Genomic DNA, 24,846 nt, shown 5'->3' on the forward strand with positions numbered 1-24,846 from the left:
GTATTAATGAAACTAAAATATCTTGATAGTTCTTGCGATTACTAATGTTTTTTGGATTATTATTGGGCTTACTAATAAATTTGGATATAAATAAATAAGTTAAATTAACATAATTGGTCTGATTCGGTTCAGATCGACTTTTCCAAGGCAAAAACTAGAAATGAACCTAAAACGGTTCAATTCGGTTTTGAGACAAAGTTGACTTTCTTGGTAAACATGGTTTTCCCCCCCTTTTAATTGTACCAAACCAAGTATTATAATTTGATTCAGAAAATAACTTTTTACTGTATGTGACATCGTCTTATAGGAATTTAAAGTGTGATTAGATTGTTATTAAATTGATTTAGTGAAATTACCTGTAGGATGTCTATATATGCCTAGAAGGGGTTAAATAGACTAATTCAAGTTTGATGAGCTTATTTAGTAAAAGAGAAATACGAAAAAATTGTATAGAAAATTGTAGGGCTGTTCACGGATCGATAACCGTGTCTTAGAGGAGTTTCTACCATCGAACCGGAGGTCATCGGCGCACCTATTTTGGAGACCGCCGCCACACCGAGGAGATGCAAGACCGACTACAATCGGCACGCCAAGAAGTCGGTGTGGTTTGGTTTGGTTCGGTGAGTATCGATGGCAGAGGATTGAACTGAGATTAAGGACCACTTCCTGGTTGAGGGTATGGGGAGGAAGAAGAAGAAGATGGAGAGAAGAGGGAAAGAAGAAGAAGAAAATGCAGCTATTTACCCAAAAAAAAAAAAAAAGAAGATGCAGCGGCGGGAGGAAGAGGAAAGAAAAAAAGATGGAGAGAGACAGAAGAAATAAGGGATGTCGGCTGGGGTGGGAGAAAAGAAAAAGAAAAGGAGAGTGTGTGGGGCAGGGAAAACCCTAACTTTAAAAAAAAATATTTAGATTGTAATAAATAATACAATTATGCACACATTACACAGGAAGACACATCAGTCCAGTGGTATTTGGGCTTTATATATGAACTGTGAGCAAAGTTCTATTCCCCATCATGGCATTTGTCTAAATTTTTAGGCAATTTAATAAAATCGGTCGGTTCGGGTTTTGCCGGTTTAAAAAAATTCAAACCGGTTCAAAATTGGTTCACACTCGGTCGGCAGGTTTTCCTATCGATTTCAATAATTTGAATAAAAAAACTGGACCAACCCGCCAAAACCGGTCTGGTTCGGTCGGGTTTTCGGTAATAATGTGCACCCCTAGAAAATTGATAATTGAATGTCAAAGAACCAAATAAAGATACTTTGATGAGCTTGTATTGTTTGGGGCCGTGCCCGAACCAAAAAATAATAATAACAAACTTGAACAAACAAATTCTAAGAGCAAATTTGTAAATCTAGCCTATCTAGGTTATCCTTTCTCCATCCTTGATGTTAGAAGTGCAGCATAAGAATTTTCATCTCCTTCTTATATATATTTTCATATTTTCAAATACATGAACTAATAGGAAGCATTTTCTCATGTTCACTGTTCTTAAATGGAATTATGTTTCTTTTTAATAGATTTATTGTTGGTTTTGCAAGATTGCAAAACATGTTTGAGTTGAAATTAGTCTCACATTGGAAAACTAGCATTCCTTGGAGGTCTTTGTAAGACTTTCTCTTGGAAATAGAATAGTTTGGATTGGGTTATGCAAGTGGCCCAATTGAGTGATAAACACATAGATTTCGCCAGAAATCAAAGCCTTAATGCTAGGACTTTGATTTAGATAGTTGTATCTTGGTGAAGCAGACGCCTGCTAGGGGCGAAATTCTGTTTTAGGGACATTGAAATTATGCAAGCCTCTATCTACAAGAACAATCAGTTTTTAATTTACTGCCATATTTAATTTTGTTATTCTATTTGTTGTTTAATTTACTTACTAGAATAATACTAATTGTTGGTCCACCATCATTCACTCCATGGATGAACACAATGAAGAGTCCACACTATTAAATGGGGAAAACAATAGAAGAGGATGATTTGGAAGATGTTGTGTCTGAGCTAGAATCCGAACCAGAATATGGAAATGAGGAAGATGTGAAATTGACTAAGCCTTCTAAGAAGCATCTCAAAGGGAGATGTCAAATATCAAACATCAAATTTAAATTTGATGGCTGATGTGGCAATTTGACATCTTACACAGCTTTACACTCCACCCGATATGTCAAATTAAATTATTATTTTATTACATTTTCGTGTTGATTCATTTTTAATTAAAAAGAAAAGAAAAGAAAAAATAATAAAATATTCATTTGACATCTTGCTTTTGGGATGTCAAAAATAACATCTCAACCCCAGCCTTCATTCCACATCAGCTTTGACATATCGGTTGGAGTGATGTGAGATATTATTTCTAGTTGTTAAATGTCTATGTGGCACATTTGACACATCGGTTGGAGATGCTCTAAGAATGCCTTTTACACATAGGCTCTAAAAGGAGCAAAGAGGGCCTTTGAGAAGCTTCAGTCCATGAGGCTTGCTTTTCTTAGGCTTGAAGACTACTATGCAAAAATGGTGAAGTTAGATTCCCACATGGAGAAAGTAAAGGGCCGTCTTTTGATAGACAAGAAGAAGATTGAGGAAGCTAGGAGAGAAGGGAGGCTAGGGAGGTCAAGAAGTTGTTCAAGGAGATTCAGGCTTAGAAGTTGAAAGAGAGAGCTAAGCAAAAAAGAGAGGACATGGAATCCGTGAAGAAGTGGAGGAAGCAGAGGTAGCAAAGTGGGTTTCATGAGGGTGACAAAGGTAGTGAGTTGGATTTGGCTTTTGAAGATGGGAAGCCATTTAAGAAGTCAAGCAATAAGAGGCCATGTGTGTCTCGTGGAGATCGGTTCGGTGGAAAGGCGGCAAGACAAGGTAGGGAAGGTGAAGAAATCAAAGAAGAGGAAAATCAAGGATTCCAAGTTTGGATTTGGAGGGAGGAAAGGTTGTAAGAAGCAAAATTAGCTGAAAAAACCAATGATTTGAGAGGCTTTAATAGAGATAGTTTCTCAAGAAATAAGAAAAGGAATAGTGATAGGATACATGTAAACTTTCAGTTTTTTTGTGCTTCGCTCTAACATATTGATCTTGTAGTGTTAGTTATGCCAATGGCGGGGTCTAGCCCACTGAAAAAGGGCTTTGACTTGTAAACAAGTGATCTCATGTTCGAATCCTAATGGCACCTTAGTAGTGTGTGTTTGTGTGCTAGAAACCCCTCTCCACTTGTATTTATAAAAAAAAATCATTGCTGCTACCAAGCCCTCATGAATTATACCAAGTTATGTTCATCTTCATGCTGATTAAGAACAAATGAGTCTAGCAAATGAAAGGCCAATTAGGTGCCTTATGCTCACAAGCCCATTTCATGACAGACCAATTACACTGCAAATCCACATGAGGGTGCATGGAGGAAGATAAAATTCACTGCAATTCTTTACACAAGTTAATGTTTTGTGAGTTTACCATTTGTATCTTTCTAGTTACAGGATGTTACTTTCCTTTTTTTGTTGGCGAAAATAAGAAAATTCATTACGAAACAATGGGGGTAATTACAAGAATTGCAGAAGCTATAATTCCCTAAACATGAAGGGTTCCACCTAGATCTAAGAGTACACTTCAAACCACAAAAGGTAGAAACAATGAGCAAAAGAAAATAATAATAACATCAACCTGTTAGAAGTCATAATCATAAAAAACAGAGCAAAGCATATAAGAATTTGGGTGATGTGGGCTAAAACAGAGCCCAGAACGACCAAATGCCTCCAACTCAAGAAGGATCTAGTAAATGGACTAGGATGGAGACACAGAACTGGCCCAAAGGCCACTTGAGAAACCCTAGATCAAACTAAGGAGAGTTTTGAAAGGCTATATTTTTTGTTGTTGGAAGAGATGCTTGATAAAAATAATAAGCACCATAAGAGTGTACAAAGATAACACTGAAGTAGCCAATACTATCCAAAACCCAAGCATGAGAGACATGAACAAATGCATGACCTTAGAAAAGATTTGCGCTTGAACAACTAAAGGAAAAACAACAAGAAAAAAGAACAGGATGCCCTTGGCAACACCAGAAACTTGCAGTTTGGCAACCTGCAAAGGTCTACCTAAAACAAACCAAAGCAACACAACTATACAAAGAACAAGTGAAAAGAAACCTTAGGAAACTTAAACAACACAACAACTAGAAAACCCCAAACCAAACTAAAAGCAAAACAACTAGAAAATCATAAAAAAGAAACAAAAACCTATTAAAAGCCAAGTTGCATAGAAAACGAAGAAAACTAAAGAAACACAATTACCCTTAACTGACCCACCAAATTGTCCGCCGGCAAGAGCGGTGAAGGAGAAGAAGAATCAGAATTACCCTTAACTTGTTTAACCGAACCAGATTAAACATGAGTAGCATGATCGGCAATCCGCTTGATACCAGCATGTGAACCCTCTGTAGACCCAACAATAGTGAGAGAATTGGAAGCCCCATAGTGTTTTTGGCAAGTATGGAGTCAGAGGCTAGAGTTCAAATTGCCATGTTATCCACTAGATCGAGAGCATTAGAGATACAGATACCCAATTGCCTCTAATGAGGTGGCGAAAGTAACTGTTGTTGAACCGCCTTCAAAGAAGAAACTACTTGAGAACCACCAACCATTTATAACCGCTGCCCAAAACCTTCACTGTGCTTCACTTAACAAGCCAAAGTTATGTTGCTTTCCTTATTGAAAAGAGTTACTTGCACCTCTTTTTTTTTTTTTTTTTTTTTTTTTTTTGAAAGAAGAAAAATTATGATTCATGAAAGGTAGAGTACACAAAACACAACTTTTCATCTTTGATGCCATTGGGTGCATGTAAATATAAAAGCCCAAGATAAATCCAAATATTAGGTGGTCCTCATTGGGCTATTCTTGGGCAAAGGCTTGAGCCTATAATATGGTTCAATTATGGTGTAATCCAGATTGACCTAAAAAGAAAAATAAAAAAAAAAGAAAGAAATATCAACTTATTATATCAATTAATATGAAAATATCTAATTTAAAAAGGTTATAATTCAAGTGGTTTAGGACTGTTACCCTGCACTTGAGGTCATGTTCCCCTTCTTAAGGTTTATGTGGTTTCAATTTGGTCACTTTTGCCCATGTGGTTTTCAATTCCAAGCAATTCGAGTACATTACCCAATTTTCGTTGATGCTCACTCAATTGCCATCGCTATTCGCAAAACCTCGCAGGGATGTTTAAAGCTTGATGGACCTTAGCCATATTTGGTTCGAGATCCAACTTTTTGCTGATATCCCTTTCTGCAAGCAGAAGATAGAAGTTAGTCAACCACATACATCAAAGAATTCAAATGAAATTAAAGCATGTCAATAGACTATGACTCACCATGGTAATAGGTGATAGGAACAAGTAGACCGTCACTTACTTCGCCTTCCCACTTTTTGTTGACCTCCACAGCATTGGTGTTCCACACAGTCTTCATGGTTGAGACCGTTAAACAATTTGGCATTACTCACACGAAGTTGGGCATACTTCCCACAGCGTCTCACCTTGAAGAAGTAACAGATCTCCCATACTGTCAAGCCCAGGCTAAAAGAAGCAATTCAGGTTATCAAAGCAGATGATCGCCCGGTAGACATTTGGGGTACATTGGCTTAGGGCATACTCCATGGCATAAAATATCTTCCTGAAGAACGTCAACAGCCAAAATGTGTAGCCCAATGAGAAATAGAAAAGGTGGAAAGAGATGATCCTGACATCCGGGTTGTTCGGGTCTACCCGAGGCATATCATTAGTTGAAGATTCCGTCAACCTGACATGCACGTCATTAGGTGTGGCAGAAGCAAAGGTAGCACGCCACTTATGGAACTGAGTCTTGGACGTGATGCAATGCAAGTTTGCCACAAATCTCTTTTTCAACACCTTAGAACCACCTCATAAATATAAGGGCACTTGTGAGCTAGATCACCGAGTACCCTCATCAGAGACCTGATAAGTGAAAAGCTGCAAAAAAATGAAGAAAATTCTAAGGAAAATAGCAAGTCAAAACCCTAATTGGTGGTATAAAAAAAACAAACGGGAGGAGACACACGGCCTGAGCCGCAACACCTAAGCAAGTGCGACCTTTGCTCCAAAAAACAAAAATAAAAATAGCACTTTCGCCAACAAAAGGCGATGACCACTATGGCAGCAGCCTCCTCTCGCGACCTCGGCACAACCAACATAGGCTGGTCCCACAATCAATTCAAGCACACAAGCCAATTGGCGAACCAGATAAGAAACAAAAAAACAATAGAGTAGCCACAACTTCGCGCCAACAATGGCAGCAACCACGACCGTGCTCAGCCACGAGTTCACGGCTGGCCTCGCAACATAGCTAGTTCACGTAGTCACGATGACAACCAGCCATTGTTCGCCGTGATAAAAAAAAAAATCTATTACAACCACCGGTGTCCACCATGGCCGTCACATCACAACAACAACCAACTAGGCCATGCTAACTAGTCCTCGCCCATGAAGAAAAATCAAAGAAGAAAAAAAAGAAAAGAAAAAGGCATGACTTATCTTAGGCAAATCCTCTCCTCGACAAGCAGTACACTCCTCCAAGATCTCTCTTATAAGCTAGAAAGTAGAGAAAGACAAGTTTGCAATTTGAAGATGAGTGAAGAGAAATCTTGTATTTATGGTAGTTGGGTATACTTGACCTAGAAGGAATCACAAGCTTATTCCAACTGGGAGCCTAATTCCAAGAAGAAGTCAAAAGCCTAATCCAATTAGGAGCCCAACTCGTAAAAGGAGCTCAACTCACAAAAAGAAGCCCAGATGCAGTTGGAAAGCCCAATAAATATTTCACATTTCCTCCATGCAGAAGCGGGGGGCATTTGTGGGAACACATATTTCGGCAACCAATAAGAAGATGACACGTGGAAAAAATGAATATTCCTTAGGTAAACTAATTACCCTAATTAAATCCTATTTAATTAGGGAATTATCTTTGATTTAAGATAGGAATATCTCTCTAAATCAAGGAAACAATTTCTAGCAAATCTCTTTTATTAATTCCTAACATCTTTGGGTAAGAATAATCCTAATTAAATAATGATTATTCTTCAAACCTTAGCCAAGCAAGGAGTCTATAAATACATGGCTACACAACACGCATGAGGTAATTCCAAAACCCTAGCTGAATCCCTATCTCTCTCTCTCTCTCTCACGCCACTCTCTCCTCTGTCCTTCACGGCTCCGACCACCCTCACATATGGCTCTAGCCACCCGGTTCTCTCATATCATAGAGAAAACTCCGACATTCTCTATTATTTTCGTATCTTTCTCAAGATCATCTAACTGACTTAGGCATCAGATGGCCTTTGGCCAACACTCCCCGAGTGTGGTCTATTTACTCTAACATTTTTCGCAGGAATCGAGGAAGAAGAAAGAGAAGGAAGCTCGAAGGGTGAAGAATCTCTCGTAAATATTCTTCAGTGAAAATTTTCCTCAAACATAGGTGTTAAGGTCAAAATCCCTTGCCAATTCATTGAACACGTGCCCCTAAACTAAAATGGAAGATGGAATATAGAAATTAGCAAGGGATTTGACCTTAATACCCTCCTCCAAATTTCTAACGACAGTCGACAAATTTGATGGAAATTGGGCAATGTTTTCGAATTGTCTGGAATTGAAAATCACAGGGGCAAAAGTGATCAAATTGAAACCAGGGACCTTAGTGGGAAAAGTCGTAAACCACAGGGACCAAAAGTGAATTTTGCAACAAAAAAAAGTTCAAAATCACGCCCCTAACACGTGACTACTAAGCTATTTGTTTGTTTTTTTTGGTCCGATACTACGAAAATTCTATGGTGCCTCAATATACAGTCCGACTATCCAATGGTTGAGTTTCCATGTTAAAAAAGGATGGCTGAGATTCAATGACTTAGTAACCTGTTGAGCCCTAGTTATTAAACACGTGAGTGGCATATAAGGAAAGAGAAAGGTAGGTTTGGAGGATGAAGAAGACGTGCAGAGAAAGGCAGGTTTAGAGGATGAAGAAGATGCGCGCTCTCCTCTCTAGTTGCCCAAATCGAAAATCCTAAGAGCCCATCCAATCCTTAGCTCCTCCAGGAACTCTTTTCTTTGCTTGCCCAAATCCAATCCTTAGCGCCTCCAGGAACTCTTCTCTTTGCTTGCCCAACTCCAATCCTTAGCGCCTTCCAAGAACTCTTCTCTTTGCTTGTCCACGAACTCTTGGCTCTGCTTCCCTAGGAACTCTTCTTTCTCACTTGCCCAAATCCATCTAAAGCGCGTCCAACTCTTGTCTGTGCTTGGGCAAAACGCATCTGTAACAAGATAATGCTCACTGAATTGAGGTCCTCAACTCTTCTCTCTGCTTGCCCAAAACTCATATGCAGTTACCAAATTAATGGTGGGTCCAACCTCCATGATGAAATGGTCACCAAATTGGAAGTATTTAATAAATTTAGTTTCTTCTGGGCATTGTCTGATATAGAATTTCAATTTCGCAGGGGAATGGATTTGTAATAACAACGTGGTTGTAAAGATTTTGAAGATCCTTGGCTGTTAACTACGACATTTGAGTTGGTGGACAAATGAAGTGTAAGGAGGAGGCTTTGAAAGTATGGAAACATCAAGTAAGATTTCAAAGAACCCTTTTTTCTGGCTTAGGACTTGAATGTATTTTGGGCAATGAGTTGATGTAATTGTTGACCTGAGTATGTACAATTGCATGAGATTATTCATTTGTGTTTTTTTTAAGAGAAAGTATGTTAGCACAGAGAGTATAATGTAATTTCAGTTTGAAATTATGTTTCTCAGGCATGAAGGGGTTTGGTAAGATGGACAGGGGTGTAGAGACATCAAATGATGGTTGTAGTGATTTAGGGTATCTAGGATGGTTGTGAAAGGTCGAGTCACAGGGCACCGGCAACAAAGAGTGGGCATATGTCGATCGAACATATGGTTAGTCAAAGTAGTGATGATAATGGTGGTGACATGATTGCACCGAAGAAAGATGTTATGGGGAAAGAGTTTACAACAATAGAATTAGCGGAAGAATATTATATGATCGATCCTCAAACATCTTTGCACCGAGAAAAGATGCAAAGGGCATTGGATTTAGCGTGAAGAAAAGACAAATTGGTTCGAAATTCAGAAGGGAAAGTATGTAGGAGACGGTGGTGTTGTTCTAAAGAAGGTTTGAGAAATGAGAAGTTTAATGATCGATCAAATAGGATTCGACCACCGAAGGCAATTATAAGAGAGAATTGTTCTGCCTATTTTTGGGTGGGTTATGAGAAGAAACGTGATGTTTACATCGTTACAAATTTTGAACCACATCACAATCATCAACTAGTTACTCCACTTGAATCGCCATATCTCTGATGTAACCGTGTCGTTTGAAATTCCGATTTAGCACAAAGAGTGGGAATGCGAAGAGCATTGTTTAGAACATGTCAAACATATGAGTATATGGTCGACCAATGTAGCAGGTATTTAAATGTTGGTTTTCAAATAAAGGATATGTACAATAAGTTGGATGCATCACGCAGGGAAATTTTGCTCGGCGATGACACAGAAGCTGCACTCTCTTACTTGAAAGCGAAAGGAATAATGGATCTAGAATTCTTTTGTAAGTTCAGTGTTGACGAGGAAAATAGGCTTGGTAATTTGTTTTGGAGGGACTCCACTTCACTTTTGGATTACATTGCCTATGGCGATGTCCTCATATTCAACAGCACGTACAAAACAAATGTTTATGACAAGCCCCTAGTGTTGTTTGTCGGTTCGAACAACTACCGTTCTACTGTAATGTTTGGTTACGCATTATTGCAGGATGAGACATTTGAGACTTACAAGTGGTTATTGGAAACATTCATGGCATTCCATGAAAGATAAGAAGCCAATGTCAATATTGACAGATGACGATGAGGCGATGCGTAAAGCCATTGATGATGTGTTTTCCATGTCTAACCATCGGTTGTGCTCATGGCATGTGTCAAGGAATGCACAGAATAACTTGAAGGATAATGAATTGCTAAGAAATTTTCAGGCATGTATTTGGGAACCATTTGCATTGGACGAGTTTGAGAAAAAATGGGAGGTTTTGAGGGAAAGAGCGAGTACTCCAAAACAAAAAGAATGGTTGAAAATGATGTATGCAAAAAGAGACTCATGGGCTGAATCATGTATGAGAGGAAAGTTTTTCGGTGGTATGTGCACCACTCAACGCATGAAGTCCATGAACAAGTATATGAAAGATTATTTGAGGAAAGCGGTGAAGTTGTTTGAATGTATTCCAGCAATTGATAGGGCTATGTTACGTCTCAGGAATACCACGACGAAGGATGGTTTCAAAGCAAATTACTCCACACCAGTCCTTAAAACCGTATTGACAAAACTTGAGCAATAAGCTTCTCTGATTTACATGCATAGGTGCTTTGTATTGGTACGTCATGAGATCGAATCTTGTTCAACACTCACCCATGATAATGTAATGCATAATTTTGGAGGTCGTGTATACGTATTGTCAAAATATGGTGAACCGCATAATAATTGGACTTGTGTTTACCACAATGGGGAAAATATGCGGATAGAGTGTGGATGCCGGAAATATGAAAGTGAAGGGATTATTGCCACCTGTTTTATTAATGAAGTGCGTGGAAATTCCTCCAGCACTCATAATGAAGAGATGGACAAAGAGTGCCCAAACTGATACATGTAGAGAATTTATCGGCAAAGGCGAAGACACTACCAATGAAGTTGTAGAAATGGTGAGGTATGGAAGTTTAGTGCTATGTCAAACAAAGTATGTTTTTATGCATCGAAGAGTGCAGATGGTTATGCCATGTTGATGAATGAGTTTAGTAGATGTGAGGGAATTTGTTAAGGCTTACGGCAAAAGGAAGAAGTGACAAGTCTGAAATTAGGTACTACTGAGCAATGTCCTCCAAATATTGTGAAAGATCCAAATATCGTTAAGACAAAAGGCACTCAAGCAAGGTAGGGTGGAACGCGTAAGTGTCGACAATGCCATTTGTGTCGCGGATATGGACATACAAAGTGTAATTGCTCTCAAAGAAACTTGCATCCAAGTAGAAATGCATGTGTGAATATCCCATCAGGTAGTGAAAGCTATCAGTATAGTTCTGATAAAGGGCCGTCCCCGGACATTAGCTACAGTTATCCTAGTCAAAAGGTTTCTCAATGCAGAGGCAACTATGTGGTTGATTTATCTGGTTCTGATAGTTTTTCTATTACAGACCCAATCGGTTCTACCCCCAACAATGACAATGGTTTCTCATTCGACAATGGTGAACCTAATTCCCTATGTACTGGTTCAATCCAAAATAATTGTAGTTTTGGAACTTGGTTTACATGTAACAATTAACATTAAATGTAGATTTAGTGATGGACAAGATGCTTTCATATGACTGACATATTATTGTTTTATGTATGTATTGTTGAGAAATGTTTTAGGACTTGTAGGGCGTGCTTGGATGAAAGTTTTATCAAACCCACCTTGCTTTCTAACCCATTTAATCATTTTGCACACCGATTTATTGTCCCAGGACACAATGGGATCCAAAGACTTATCAACATATACTCCACCATGGATAATTGAATCGAAATAGAATAGTTGCAGAAAAAGCAGTGACCCATTTACATATGCAACTTTCTTCGATTTAAACGACCTTACGCCTTCACATAAGAAGTTGAATCCATGGCCGGCCCAGTTCTTGGTCTCTATCTTCCCTGGGATCGTCAAGAAAGTTAAATAGTTCCTGGTCACTGATGGTGAAGATGTCGGGCAAAGTACAGTGCCAAGTGCAAACATCATAAATCGAACTTTAAAGTCTTCATCCGCATTTTCACACATTTCCAATTGTTCAGCTAAACCCCTTACTAATACTCTCTTGCCATTTCCACAGAAACTCTTAACTAACTGTTTCACCTTTTCATCTTCTACCGGCAAGTCGGGTTCAACATCCTCGCCGGTGTTCTTAAGACCCATAACACACCCAAACTCAACGACACTTATTCCAAACACATTGTCGTGCAGTTCTATAGAAGACGTATCAGGATTGAACCTTTGAATAAAAAATTGGCATAGTTCGCAGTGTAAACAAGTGCAGGACAAAGATGACACATTACCGAACCCAATAGCATTAATTGCTAACCGCTTCTCATTCGACAATTTTTCCACCGTACGAATGGAATCGGTCCGGGCTGCATCTACTGGTCAAACCCATCTCATTCACTACATCGTTTACTTGCCTACTCGAACTTTCTACTTGCCCACTCGAACCTTCCAAGGCAGAACCATATGTTGCATTATCTTTAGGGTTCAATTTCATCCACTTATTAGCAATCTCTTCTTGCATCTGAAATAAAAAATTCTCATTAATAAAGCCTTTTTAATAAAATAATTAATAAACTGACCCAATCCATTGTCCATCTCTCACCTTACTGTCCAACTTTGCATTGGCCACTTTCCCCATTTCATGTCATTCTTTTTTCCTGTAAATCATTTATTTTTAATCAAAAAACCATCATAATAATAAGCAACCACATTTCCAATTTTTAGATGTACGTGTAACTTACATGAAATTAAAAAATGCATCTCGGCCAACTCTTGATTGTTGCACATTACTCTCAGCCTTGCGCTTTCCTTTCACTGATCCCCTTTTTTGAGCTTCCATAACTTAGATCGTTTACCTATTCACGCGCTGCTCATAACTTACATGAAATTAGAAAAAGCAGTGAAATCGTTACCTATTGACGTTAGGAGCAGCGCGTGAAATCATTTACCTGTTAACCGGATCAGCAGGTTTCCTTGTTTTAAAAAAAAAGTCACGTGATTGGCTGTGCCTTACAGCTGATGCACCACAGAAGGACTCTAAGCTGTTTGTTGACAACGCCATTTTCCCGAACAGCAACGAAATAGACTGAGAGAGAGAGAGAGAGAGAGAGAGAGGCAGAGAGATGGCGCTGAGAGCAGCCCTACTGCGGCACGTGCGAATTCCGGCACAAACCCTAAACCCAGCCCTAACCCTAACCGGAGGAAAATGGGGCCCACCTTCTCTCCGGTGGATGTCATCGCACGACGATCATCTCTCCAAATCCGAGGTCACCGAGAGAGTCCTCTCTGTTGTCAAGAGCTTCCCAAAAGTCGATCCTTCCACGGTATGCCTTTTCGTACCTCTACCTTCTGTTTGTTTCCCGGGAAATGTAAAACATTATATCAGAATCTCAATCTTTGTTTTGATTTTTCCATCGCTTTTACCGTTTTGTTCTTTGGTGAGTTGTAGTTAGTGTGCTATCAGTCAATTTCTTATTTGAACTTAATTTTTCACATGGATTTTTGAAATAATTCAAGTTTGATTTGGGTTTCGAGGTTATAAAATAATGTCAAAAGAAGAGAAAGAAAAATGAGATTTTGGATCAGTTATATATATATTTTGGGTTCAATTTAGTCCCTTTTTGGGCATTTTGTGGATATCAATGCTCAGACATCAATACAATGTAGAAATGCTGGTGTTGTTTTGTCCTGAATTCGTTGTTTTCTTTGTTTTCTTCATTCTCTGCCTCTATGGTAATGGGCTAAGTAACTATTAATCATTCCGTATTGTTCTGTATGCTGTTTAACCTTTAAATATGTTTAATGGGTCATTTGGGCCTTTTAATTCTTATGATAAGAATCATGGGTAGAACTTGGCCCTGCAAAATCAGCCTGCTAGGTAAGGATTTCGAAAGAGTTCCTATTTAGCTGGTGTGGGAAAACAAGAGGCAGAAAACAACTTTTATAACTGATTTTTGGGGCATGTAATGCACATTTTGCATGGACTGTGATCCTTGATTATCGAAACTGGATGTTTTAGTATTTGTTCGATGCACTTGTACGCATTAGTAAGGGTTTGTTAGAAATTTTCTGAGTAAAGGACACATGGTTGCAACTTAACATATTTGTAAACTCACTGGTCCGAGACAGAGATCAGGCTATTAGAACTAAATAGGACAGATGGTGAGGCAAATTCTCTGGAACAAGGAAAATAGATATCAACCTTTTCAAAATGATAGAACATTTTTTTTTTGCTCTTTGTAAGGAAATTCTACTACTGGGCACTTGATAACTAAGATCTGAAAGGTACTGGGTTTTATAGGGAAAGCGGGTTATGAATGAGAGTCTTTATGGATTGTGCGTGCGCTTGGTGACTGCTTTGATAGATTTATATGTACACAGTAGTAGTTAAAAATCCAAAACCATATTACCTGCAGGATCTATTTTAGTGCTCATGTACTATGTTAGAAACTTCATAAGTGAAATGGCATGAATGCCCATCTCCCTATTTGCAAGTGGCCTGCCCCTTAGGTTCTGGTTTAACTTTTTCATCTGTCTCATTTTATAAGTATAATTCTGTTTCTCCCTTTCAGAATGTTTTCTTTTTCCATCAATCAAGCATTAAAATTTTGTTTTGACAAAAATTTAGTGGGAGTACTGATTTTTCCAGCAATTATCTGCAGGTGACTTCTGATGTACATTTCCAGAAGGATTTGGGCTTGGATAGCTTGGATAATGTGGAGATTGTGATGGCTCTGGAAGAAGAGTTCAAGCTAGAGATTCCAGACAAGGAAGCCGATAAGATTGACTCTACTAATCTGGCCATTGAATACATCTACAACCATCCAATGGCTGGGTAACTCTCTTTAGTAGCAGCTTTTTTCCTTTACATGAATTGTTCAAACGTATTTTTGTTTTGCTCTTGTGACACTTGTAGAAATTGATCACCGTGTTGGTTGAAAATAATTTGCATCTGTCTGAAAAAAGAGTAGTCCTGGAACTAAATTTTATCAATGTCTTTCCAATGCATCGATTGTAAACAATGACATCTTCTATCCAATCAGCCTGCTGATTGGTTGTGTTCCTGCTCAATGCTATTTTTCATTACATGGTTTAGCGTTCTGTATGGTTAATGTGTCTGTGAGTTGAAAGTGCATTATAATTTATAGCCCTCTATACTTGTGGACTTGGTTGATCACAACTTGACAACTTCTTTTTTAAGGATATTATCTAGGTTACCGGTGGTTAACTTTGCTGCTCTTCATATTGGCAAGTTGTGTCCTTGTGGGATCTTATTTTCCAATCCATAATTCATTGTTGCAAGTATTATGATGCTGGTGACCAAAACATTGTCAAAATGATGGGCAGGTCTGTGTGTCTGCTTCTACGTTAAGCATTTTGTTCCTTGAAAAGTGCCTGGTCTCCAAGGAACACTGTTTTTTTGTTCCGTCTCCAAGATACACCTTCTAACCCCAATATTCTTATTTCACTCCAATACTACAAAAGCGTTTTTAATAATCTTGAAATTCTTATGACAGTGCACAAAGCACTCTCAAACTTTTATGTGGATACATGAAATTTGACCAAGATTTATAATACTACCTTTCCATGCGTATATTAGAAGATATAGTTTGTGATATGATCAAGTTGCTATGTATAGTTCATATGAAAACTTTGATGATTGTGATTTTGTGTTGGCATGTGCCCTAACATCTTTAAATATATAGCTTTTGCAATATGTCCTACTTATTTCATTCTTGTGGGCAACTGGTCTTCTGGAAGTTGGATCTCATTGCAATGCTTGAATGGTTTTGCCACTTAACTGTCTTTAATGAGATTGCTTGTAGTTGGATTGAATCTTAGGATTTCATTCTTGTGGGCAACTGGTCTTGTGGAACCTGGATCCCATTACAATGCTTGAAAAGTCTGCCACATATCACTGCTTATTTATATCACCGAACTAAGAACTAGTTGGTACATGTTAAATTTGGAAGAAAGAAAAGTGCATTTCACATATTTTTTGTGTGTGATAGCGTTAAGCATCAAATCATCTTTGCTTAAGTTGCCTTCTTTTCAGCCAATGATTGCATGTATTCTTATCATAATGCTAGAATATTATGGAAGGCCATGTTGTTTTAGCATTGAAGTCTACGACATCGATCAAAATAACTCTCTCGAAGTTACTCCAAAACACTTACTTGCAATGACTTGTCCTCCCGCAAAGATATATTAATTAATTTGTTGGATTCAAAAAGGAAAATTGAATTGCAAACTACGAACTTAATTCTCCAAATTTTGTTGCCAAAGTTAGGAAGGGGAATGAGGAAAATTCACATACACGAGTATTATGGGGGCTTGAACCGAGGATCACTTGGGAGCACATCAAATGCCTGGGTCAATTCAACTAACACCCTATATGTGGTGTTACTTGAATCCAATTAGCCTCAAGTTTTTTCACTATTCAGCCTCAAGTTTTTTCACTATTCGACCGAAAAAAAAAAAAGGAAGGAAAAAATGTATATTTCATTGGCAATCCATGACTTTCAATTTTCAGGTTTGACCACCCTACTTCTCGGCCTTTGAGAGAGTGAAACATGAAGAGTATTATTATAGCGGTGGAAATTCTAGTCCTTGCAGGTTTTTTCCTTCTTTTCTTTTTGCCTTATTCTGGTAGTCTTTTCGTGTTAAGTTTTGGCCTTGTATTTTTATTGATCAACACACAAAACGGCAGCTACTAAAGTTGTAATTATTATAGAATATTTGGGTGTGTATTTATTTAGCCCATATTGTGATATGGGGTTTAATTTGGTCACGTTGCCTTGGAAAGCTATTACGACCTTTAACTGCTAATAGGCCATATTGTTTTGTCATATAACAACCAAAGCACACATAAAAGTAGAATTCTTGCATCCACACCCAACATTTCACTGACGACGCAATCTACTAATTAGTAAAGAGAAGAGCACTAATGTGTACAAGGCTCCACCACATACTTCTATCAGATTATTTATTTATTTTTTTCTTTTCGACTTTTTGGGAGTAGATTCAAACGGGATCTCTTCTAACAAAGCGAAGAGAAATGTTATACGTGTACATATAATTATCAGCTACTAATGTAATGAAACAGGTATAGATCAACGTCTAATAGTCATTCACATATTTTGTTAACATGCATTCACCCTTGGCTTCAAAGTTGAATCCTCAATTTGTTGCAAACATAAATTCTTTATAAACTTGGAGCTAGGTTTTATAAAAAACAAAACCGTGGTAAGGGAGTGAGCACACAACGGTGGTCAACTGGCCTTGACATACCATTTTGCAAACACATTTCTTGTCCCTAACAATAAATACTTGTAGTTTTCTGTAATACCTAACATGAACTTTTAGTTGATCAATTGCTTCTCTATCATTAAATATTTTATTATTATAAATAATTGTAGGATTAATTGGAAGTTACTCTTTCTTGATGTTAGCTTCAAAGCTCACCATTAGCAATCCCCTAATTATCATATCTTCATCAATTAGATTTCTGGTTACAGCTAAGCGGAATTCAGATTAAAAAAAATTTGCAAATAACAACAACCAGACAATGAAACAAACAAATAATGAACATGAAACCTATGCATTGTAGAAACCAAACCACATAACTCCAAATATACGACAAATAAGTAGAAACAAAAGACAGCTAGCAAGCCAAGCCACCATGCAAATACCTTCTTATTTAAATTAATTTAAATCCTAATGAACCAAGCATGTGGATAATAGAAAGAGCTATGGCAGAAAGCTGAAAAGCATCGTTGTTTCTCTTCGTCAATGGCGAAACCAACCCTTCTCTTTCATGGAAACCATCTTCACAAGTTACAGGGGCATCACACACTGCAGTCACTCGTATATTGGCATCTCGATACTGCTTAGCCTTGTAAGATCTGAGAGCTTGCTTGATGTCTGGTGTGGCGTCTGAATAAAGCTCCAAGCAGACTTCCAAATAGACCCTTAATAATTTCTCCAGTTTCTTGTTCTTCAGAAGGTGTTTGATGTGTTGCCTTGTGCTGGTCATGTTTTGGCGGATTAAGTTCAGGGAGATTATGCCAAGTTGGCGAACATCGGCGCTGCTGCTATTCGGGGCGGCTTGGAGGGAAGTTACGCAGAATTTGTAGCTTAGGTTTGGATCGTGTTGAACACATTTTTTGCAGGTTTCAGGGATGAGGTTTTTGGCAGTTATGGCTTTCAAGGTGAAGAAAAAGAAGAAGAATAGGAAGAGAGGGAGGGATGTGAGAGAGAATGTGGAAGTTCTCATTTTTTTTTTTTTTTGTGTTGTGGGGGATTGGGAGCTATATTTTCTTTAATGGGTATTTATAGGTAGTGTGGCTAAGTCTTTCTGATTTTTTATTATTTTATTATTATTTATATATAATGAAAATAGTTAAATTACAAAGAAAATTTGAGGATATAATATAATTTTAATGGACACATTACAAGGATAATTTGAAAACCAAACGTAAAGTTGAGTGCAGTTATGTCCTAATTTAAGAAATTTATCTGCCATCATATTTGCTTCTCTATACAGATTTTGGACTTTTCAACTTTCCTTGTTGATGAAGAAGACTTCAAATATTTTAACCTGCTATCAAATTCTCCAAGGCATACTTACTGTTCATGAAAGACCATGCTTAAGGACTGCAATTTTCGATTGAAGAACTAAAAATACAACCAATTGGAAAAGTACCACCAATTTTCACATTTACCATAAGTGATCCCTGCAACAATGTTCCAACAAATTTAAAATTTTGTTTTCCAGATTAACGAAAAGCAGGTAAAGTTGAACAATTTGTCAATAACCAATCACATAATTTCGATTTTGGCGGTTCTGAAATTGTGGAGAGGAATGTTGCACACTTGGATTGAAATTATTTACTTCAAAAAGTGAATAAATAAGATTATAGTAGCCTCTTTGCACGCCCTTTCGAGCTTGGGAGAGGCTTTTTAAAAAAAAAAATTTAAATTTATTTTAGAATTAAAAAAGATAAAGGGTAGTTGTGTTCCATAAATATAGAATTCATTATCTTATTTAATTTTTTTAATATGAAAAAGTGTGAATTTACCATATCATACACATTTAATTAATAATTTCAATTCTTAATGTTTGCATTAACCAATGACATTTTTTAGTATTTTGAATGTTTCACCATTCTCTTTCTTGTACTTTATATTATCATTCAATTAATAATTTCAATTATTAATGTTTGTATTAATCAAAGGCATTTTCTATTATTTTAAATGTTTCACTATTTTCTATTTTTTGCTTTATATATATATATATATATATATATATATATGAAGATAGCAGAGAGAGAAAACCTAAGTCCAATGTTATAAATGGTCTTGGGCCAACACAGTTGTGGAAAGAGTAGGGGCCTCGGCGTGAATTATTTTGAGCCCCAACTCGGCCTTGGCACAAACCTGGTTTGAATACAAGAGCCCAGCAGTTACATGCTATACACCTTTATGAATTTTGGCTTTTAGTCAACATAGCATATGGAATATACTGCTTTATTTTTATATTATTTACAAAAGTAATTGGACCTAGGGTATGTGTTGTGTTGTTATTAGTGCTGTGTGAGTGGCTGTAGTGTGTTGTTATTATTCAAACCGGGGCATGCTGAAATGAGTTCTCAAGAGTTAAAGGCTTTTATTTCTAAGTAGTGTAAAAATGAATTATTAATACAAATTTTCAAAGTGTGTGCAATGCACCAATGTTAAAACTAAAGTTACAAACTCAAGTCCCTTGTGTTGTTTGACGTTATTTATAAAACAACATAGTGTAGTACATTTTATTATAAGAAGAAGCATAATGTTTCTTTAACTTGTAATATGTTCCATTTCCTTGAAATTCAACTTCATCATCCGGGGGAATTCATGAATTAGGAATATAAGAGAGAATGCCACCCCTACAAATTTTTGTGTTTATTTTTCCCTTACGAATATCATATTTTAATGAATTAATGAGTTTTTTTATTTAAATTCCACACTTTTCTTTGTTCACCCTAATACTTCAATCATTAATCTCTTAAATTTTATTAGTGTAAAAAGATAAAAAAAAAAGTCATCCAATGTAATACTTAATCCTAGTACGTACACACACACACACACACACACACACACACACACACACACATACACTCCACTACTGTTCATATTAAGTTTTAGAAAAACACAAACTCCTCTACACCATATTACCAGATTACTCATCTATTTCAATATAAGAAACCTACTACACTCTCATATTCTCTTTACAAACCTTAATGCAAATAGTGGCTTGTGGGTCGTCAATTGTGGTATGTAATGTGAGAAGTCACCATCAAGAAGACCACCTGCTGATTTCCCCAAGAAAACTTCTGAATTTTGTACAAGAATTTGATTAGGGCTCTCAAGGAAGGTAAAGACTGTGAGTCTCTCTGTTTTACAATAAGTAATGATAGCTGGAATTAGTTGTTAATCACTAAGCATCAAAGTAGAGTGGTGAGGGGCAAGATAGTGAGGTGTGGGTTGATGAGTTTTTTTGAGTTTTATCTATTTAAAAACCCCACACTTTTCTTTGTTCACCCCAATACTTAAATTATTAAGTTCTTAAGTTTTATTATTGTGTAAAAGACAAAAAAGGTCATCCAACTTAATACTTAACCCTAGTACATCTATACACACACTCCCACACACCCCACTACTCTTCATATTAAGTTTTAGAAAAATACAAACTCCTCTACACCCTATTGTCAGATTACTCTTCTCTTTCAATCCAAGAAACCTACTACTCTTATTTTCTTTTCACAAAACCTCCTAGTTCATGCTCAATGCCGCAACACTTTTGACAATAGTATTTTTATCTCTTTAAGTAATGTGAGGTTGAGGTGAACTTAAAGTGGTGAGGGGCAAGATAGCAGGGTGTGAGGTGTGAGGTTGATGAGTTTTTAATTTTTTTTTTCCTGCTTGGTGTGTATTTAAGGGTAATTTGGGAAGATAGTGGAGTTTTCTTAGAAATTGTGAAAATTTGAATTAGAAGTTGGGGTTAACTTAGAATGTGGGGTGAACAAAGAGAAGTGCAGGGTTTAAATAGAAAAACTCGTTTTTTTTTCTTATGCTAGGTGTGTATTTAAGGGTAGTTTGGGAAGATAGTGGAGTTTTCTAAAAATTGTAAAAATCTGAATTAGAAGTTGGGGTAAACTTAGAATATGTGGTGAACAAAGAGAAGTGTGAGGTTTAAATAAAAAAAACTTGAATTAATTCATGGTTTTTCAAGTATTGGATTACGAATTTTAATTTTAGTTTTTCTAAAGTTTGGAGTAATTTTTTTTTCCTGATAAAAAGGCGATAGAATTTTATTAGATTAATAGGCAATATAACAGACATGGGTAAAACTTCCCTATTGACCTGAGCCAACTGAAAAGTTGAAATGATCTGGAGGCAATCTCTCTTATTATTATTATTATTATTTTTCTATAACTCCTTACTACTGCCATAGTTTCCTCGAATATAGTCAAATGACGTTAAGGACAAAATTGGCTACTAATAGGCCTGGCTCTCCTAAAGAGACTAAGAACATATTGCTAATTCAAGATTGTCTCTAGAATTATGAGAGAATAAAATAGAGAAAACTCATAGAGTGGAATCCACATAATTTTTATTTTTATTTTTATCATTCACGTGTTAGTGTTTGGGGGTGGTGAGAATTCACCAAACTGGGCACTTTTCGAAAGCACGAGCAACCGGGCTACACTAGTGTAGCTGGAATGGCTCGAGATGTGGAGAATAGGCGACTGGGTATTTGCTCATATGCGGCCAGGCTACGTGGCTAGGAGGTTGGGCCAGGCTATGTGGTTGGAAGAATTGCCTGGGCTGCATTCGAGCTTGGCTGGAGAGTGTGGCCGGACCACGAAGTTAGAAGATGTGGCTGGGTTTTCAGTCGCAAAGCTGGGCAAAGAGATGCGGCTGGGCATGACTGGAGGAGTTGGGGCTGGATCAAGTTGGGCAGATCCCGAGAATGCAAGCGGCTATAGGGAAGTTCGAGCGTGGCAAAATCTTGGCTGCCGGACAGCAGCTGGAGTATCGTGGCCGGGCTGTACTTGAAGTTGCGGCTGGGTTTTTGTTCGAATGGGGCAGAAGTCATGGTTGGGCGTTGTGATTTGGAGCTATAGGATAGAGCGGATGAGGTTTTTGTTTAGGCTGGAGTGTTGCGGCCAGATTTGCTGGGCCATGCTCGAATGTGGCTGGAGGTTCGAAGGTGGATGAGTTATTGAAACTTGGGAGTCAACATTTAAGTTCTTTGCGGCTGGGTGAATACAGCTGGAGCCTTTAGTTGGTCTCCAAAATTGCAGTTGAATGGTTTGCAAAAAAGTGATCGTCTTATATATAATATATATATAAAGACGTAATTTATGCATGAATCTTATTAATGAAAATACAAATATTAAGCATATGAACATAATGGTATATTTCAAAATACTCAAAATATTTAAATTTCAAAGACTTTATTAAAACATTGGCTTATGAGAATGTTGGCTTACAAGTATAGTTCCTGGCTTCGCTCACACTCGGCTGTTCTTCAGATCATTGTTTCTGAGAGAACAATTTGAAACTAGGAAACTAAACTTTTACATTATGAATGCAAACAATGCAAAGATCCCCTTAAATAGACAAAATCAAAATCTTAGTAAACTTAAAGTAACTCAAGTAAACTAACTCAGGTAGCTTTGTAATCACGGAGAAGGAACTGTGTAGCTCTTGATTGGGTTCACTGTGCATTTACTCAGCGCTTTTACTCAGGAATCTGCTTTGTGCTTTACTCGGATGCTTTTACGAGGAATCGCTTACCTGTGCTTTTATGCTTTTGTCGATTCACTTTCAATTTTGTCTGCTGCCTTTTTTGACTCAATTATGATGGGGAATCTTAGTCTGAATTTAGCTCATAAGTGGCATATGCTTCATTGGGGTCCTGACTGTGGGGATAGTCAGACCATCTCATGGGACGATCAGGGCTCGGGCTCAGTTGGCGAGGTTGGCAGCTTGAAGAGGATTGGGATTCATTGTCTTCATCGTCTTGCATTTGGGAGGCTTGGAGTAAAAGTTGCTTAGCCATATCCTGTAATTCGGTTTTAGATTTTCCTTCAACAGAGAGAGTAGTCTGAGAAGAATGAGGAGAAGCAGGCTCAGGTTCGTGTGTAGGGAATGGAGCTTGGGGAAAATCACGGTATATAGACTCAGAAGTACGGTGGATTTCAAAACAATCCCACCACTTAACATAGAATTGTCGGGAAAATAATTCTAGTTTCCCAATTAACATTGTAAGACCATTTCATAATCCAGGGAATCTTATAACGGGTAAAGAAAAGTTGAGGGATTGGAAAAAATGAATCACGCTCAGGAATTTTAACTTTTGTAGAGAAATAGGTAATTAACTCAGTGACTTGGGGGGGGATAATTTCTGATTTAGGACCATGTGTATCCCACCAATGAAGGAGCCAGTAAGGAAGCTCACTACGAAACTTACCGTCAAAATTGATAAACCAAGAATGTGTAAGCTCAGGTGTTTGATGTAGAAAAATATAATACTAGGACTCAACATAATCAGCATAATTATATTGTAATTTGGATGGAAGGGTTCTTAGTTCATAGGGATGTGATCCTCAACGCTTTTCTGACTTAGGACTTGGTAAATGTAGAGAGAATGGTAGATGATTTTCTGGGGATCTACTTTATCACGGATAGGCTTAATATCAACCGATTTAGTCTCATGGAGAATTTCTCTGTAGAACTTAAGGGATTTGTAAGGACTGTGGGGAAGATAATGAAAACCTGGTGGAAAATGATTTTGGGCAATCATAATGGGGCTCAAAGATTTAGAAACATGGGGTTCAACAATAAAAAGATTAGTTGTACTTTTATAAACATAAGGAGATGTCTTAGGGTAGTAAGAAGAAGAAGAGAGAGGAGTTGCTGTTGGAGGTAACTGGAAAGGATCATAGCTAGAGGTTAAAGCAGACTGGTAATTAGGTCTTATTTGGCTTATTGTAGATCCTAAGGGGCCGTAACGATTCATAACAGGAATAGGAGAAAGGCCAGGATAAGGGGTGATTGTAAACTCAGGCTTAGGAAAGGAGGATGAAGAACCAGGCTCATTTTTTGTTGTTTTTTGGCTTAGGGATGTTGGGAGGATTCTGGGTAATTAAGGAGATGGGCTGTAGCTTTCTTTGTGCTTATCTTTTTCTTTTATGCTGGCCATTGTTTATCCTGTAAAAACTCTCTGGTAAGAAAATCAGGAACAGAATTCTCACTGCCTTTTAGATATTCAATGTCAAAGTCAAATATGCTTAAAAGAGCTTGCCATCGTGCAAAAATTTGTTTTGATGCAATATTTTGAACATCTTTTTCCAAAACATGCTTAGCCGATTTACAGTCTACTCTGACTAAAAATTTTTGATTCAATAAATCATCTTGAAATTTAGTAATGCATAATACTATAGCTAATATTTCTTTTTTAATAGTACTGTAATTAGATTGCGACTTAGTCCAAATACCAGAATGAAAACGAATAATTTGCTCAGGAGGAATGGACTCAATTTTCTGCTTAAGGATTCCACCATAACCTATCTCAGAAGCATCTGTTTCAACTATCTTAAAAGAGTTGGTAGTAGGAATTCCTAGACAAGGAAGGGCTTTGACATGACTCTTAATTTGCTTAACAATCTTAGTATGAGTAGAGGACCAAGGGGGAGGATTATTCTGTAATCTATCATACAAAGGCTTACACTGACTCCTTAGATTTTTGTAAAAATCAGAAACATAATTAAGGGATCCTAAAAATCTTTGTAGTTGATTCTTATCAGTTATCTGGTCAGAAAATTTATCTGCAAATTGTATGGCTCGATCTATCGGATGTATTTGAGAATGACTAATATTGAAACCAAGGAATCTAATGCTAGTTTGAAATAATTTAATCTTTTTTGCAGAGACAACTAATCCATTTGTTT

At 37.4% G+C, this 24,846-nt stretch overlaps 1 protein-coding gene and 3 pseudogenes across 1 annotated transcript; 3 read left to right on the top strand and 1 right to left on the bottom strand.

Moving 5' to 3' along the window:
- Positions 1-1,956: 1,956 nt before the first annotated feature.
- Positions 1,957-3,059, top strand: LOC103331466 (putative rRNA-processing protein EBP2 homolog pseudogene; annotated as a pseudogene).
- A 6,448-nt stretch (positions 3,060-9,507) lies between these two features.
- LOC148917136 (protein FAR1-RELATED SEQUENCE 5-like) lies at positions 9,508-11,421 on the top strand (annotated as a pseudogene).
- A 1,486-nt stretch (positions 11,422-12,907) lies between these two features.
- MTACP-1 (mitochondrial acyl carrier protein 1) lies at positions 12,908-14,941 on the top strand. Its single transcript, XM_008234079.3, has 2 exons — positions 12,908-13,170; positions 14,509-14,941. Exons 1-2 carry the CDS (start codon positions 12,970-12,972, stop codon positions 14,683-14,685), a joined length of 378 nt encoding a protein of 125 aa, XP_008232301.1. The 5' UTR covers positions 12,908-12,969; the 3' UTR covers positions 14,686-14,941.
- Positions 14,942-17,428: 2,487 nt separating this feature from the next.
- On the bottom strand, positions 17,429-18,220 carry LOC103331457 (putative invertase inhibitor pseudogene; annotated as a pseudogene).
- Positions 18,221-24,846: the final 6,626 nt, after the last annotated feature.

This window comes from Prunus mume, linkage group LG5 (genome assembly GCF_029339155.1).
Source record: "Prunus mume cultivar Tortuosa linkage group LG5, ASM2933915v1, whole genome shotgun sequence".
NCBI classification, from domain to species: domain Eukaryota; kingdom Viridiplantae; phylum Streptophyta; class Magnoliopsida; order Rosales; family Rosaceae; genus Prunus; species Prunus mume.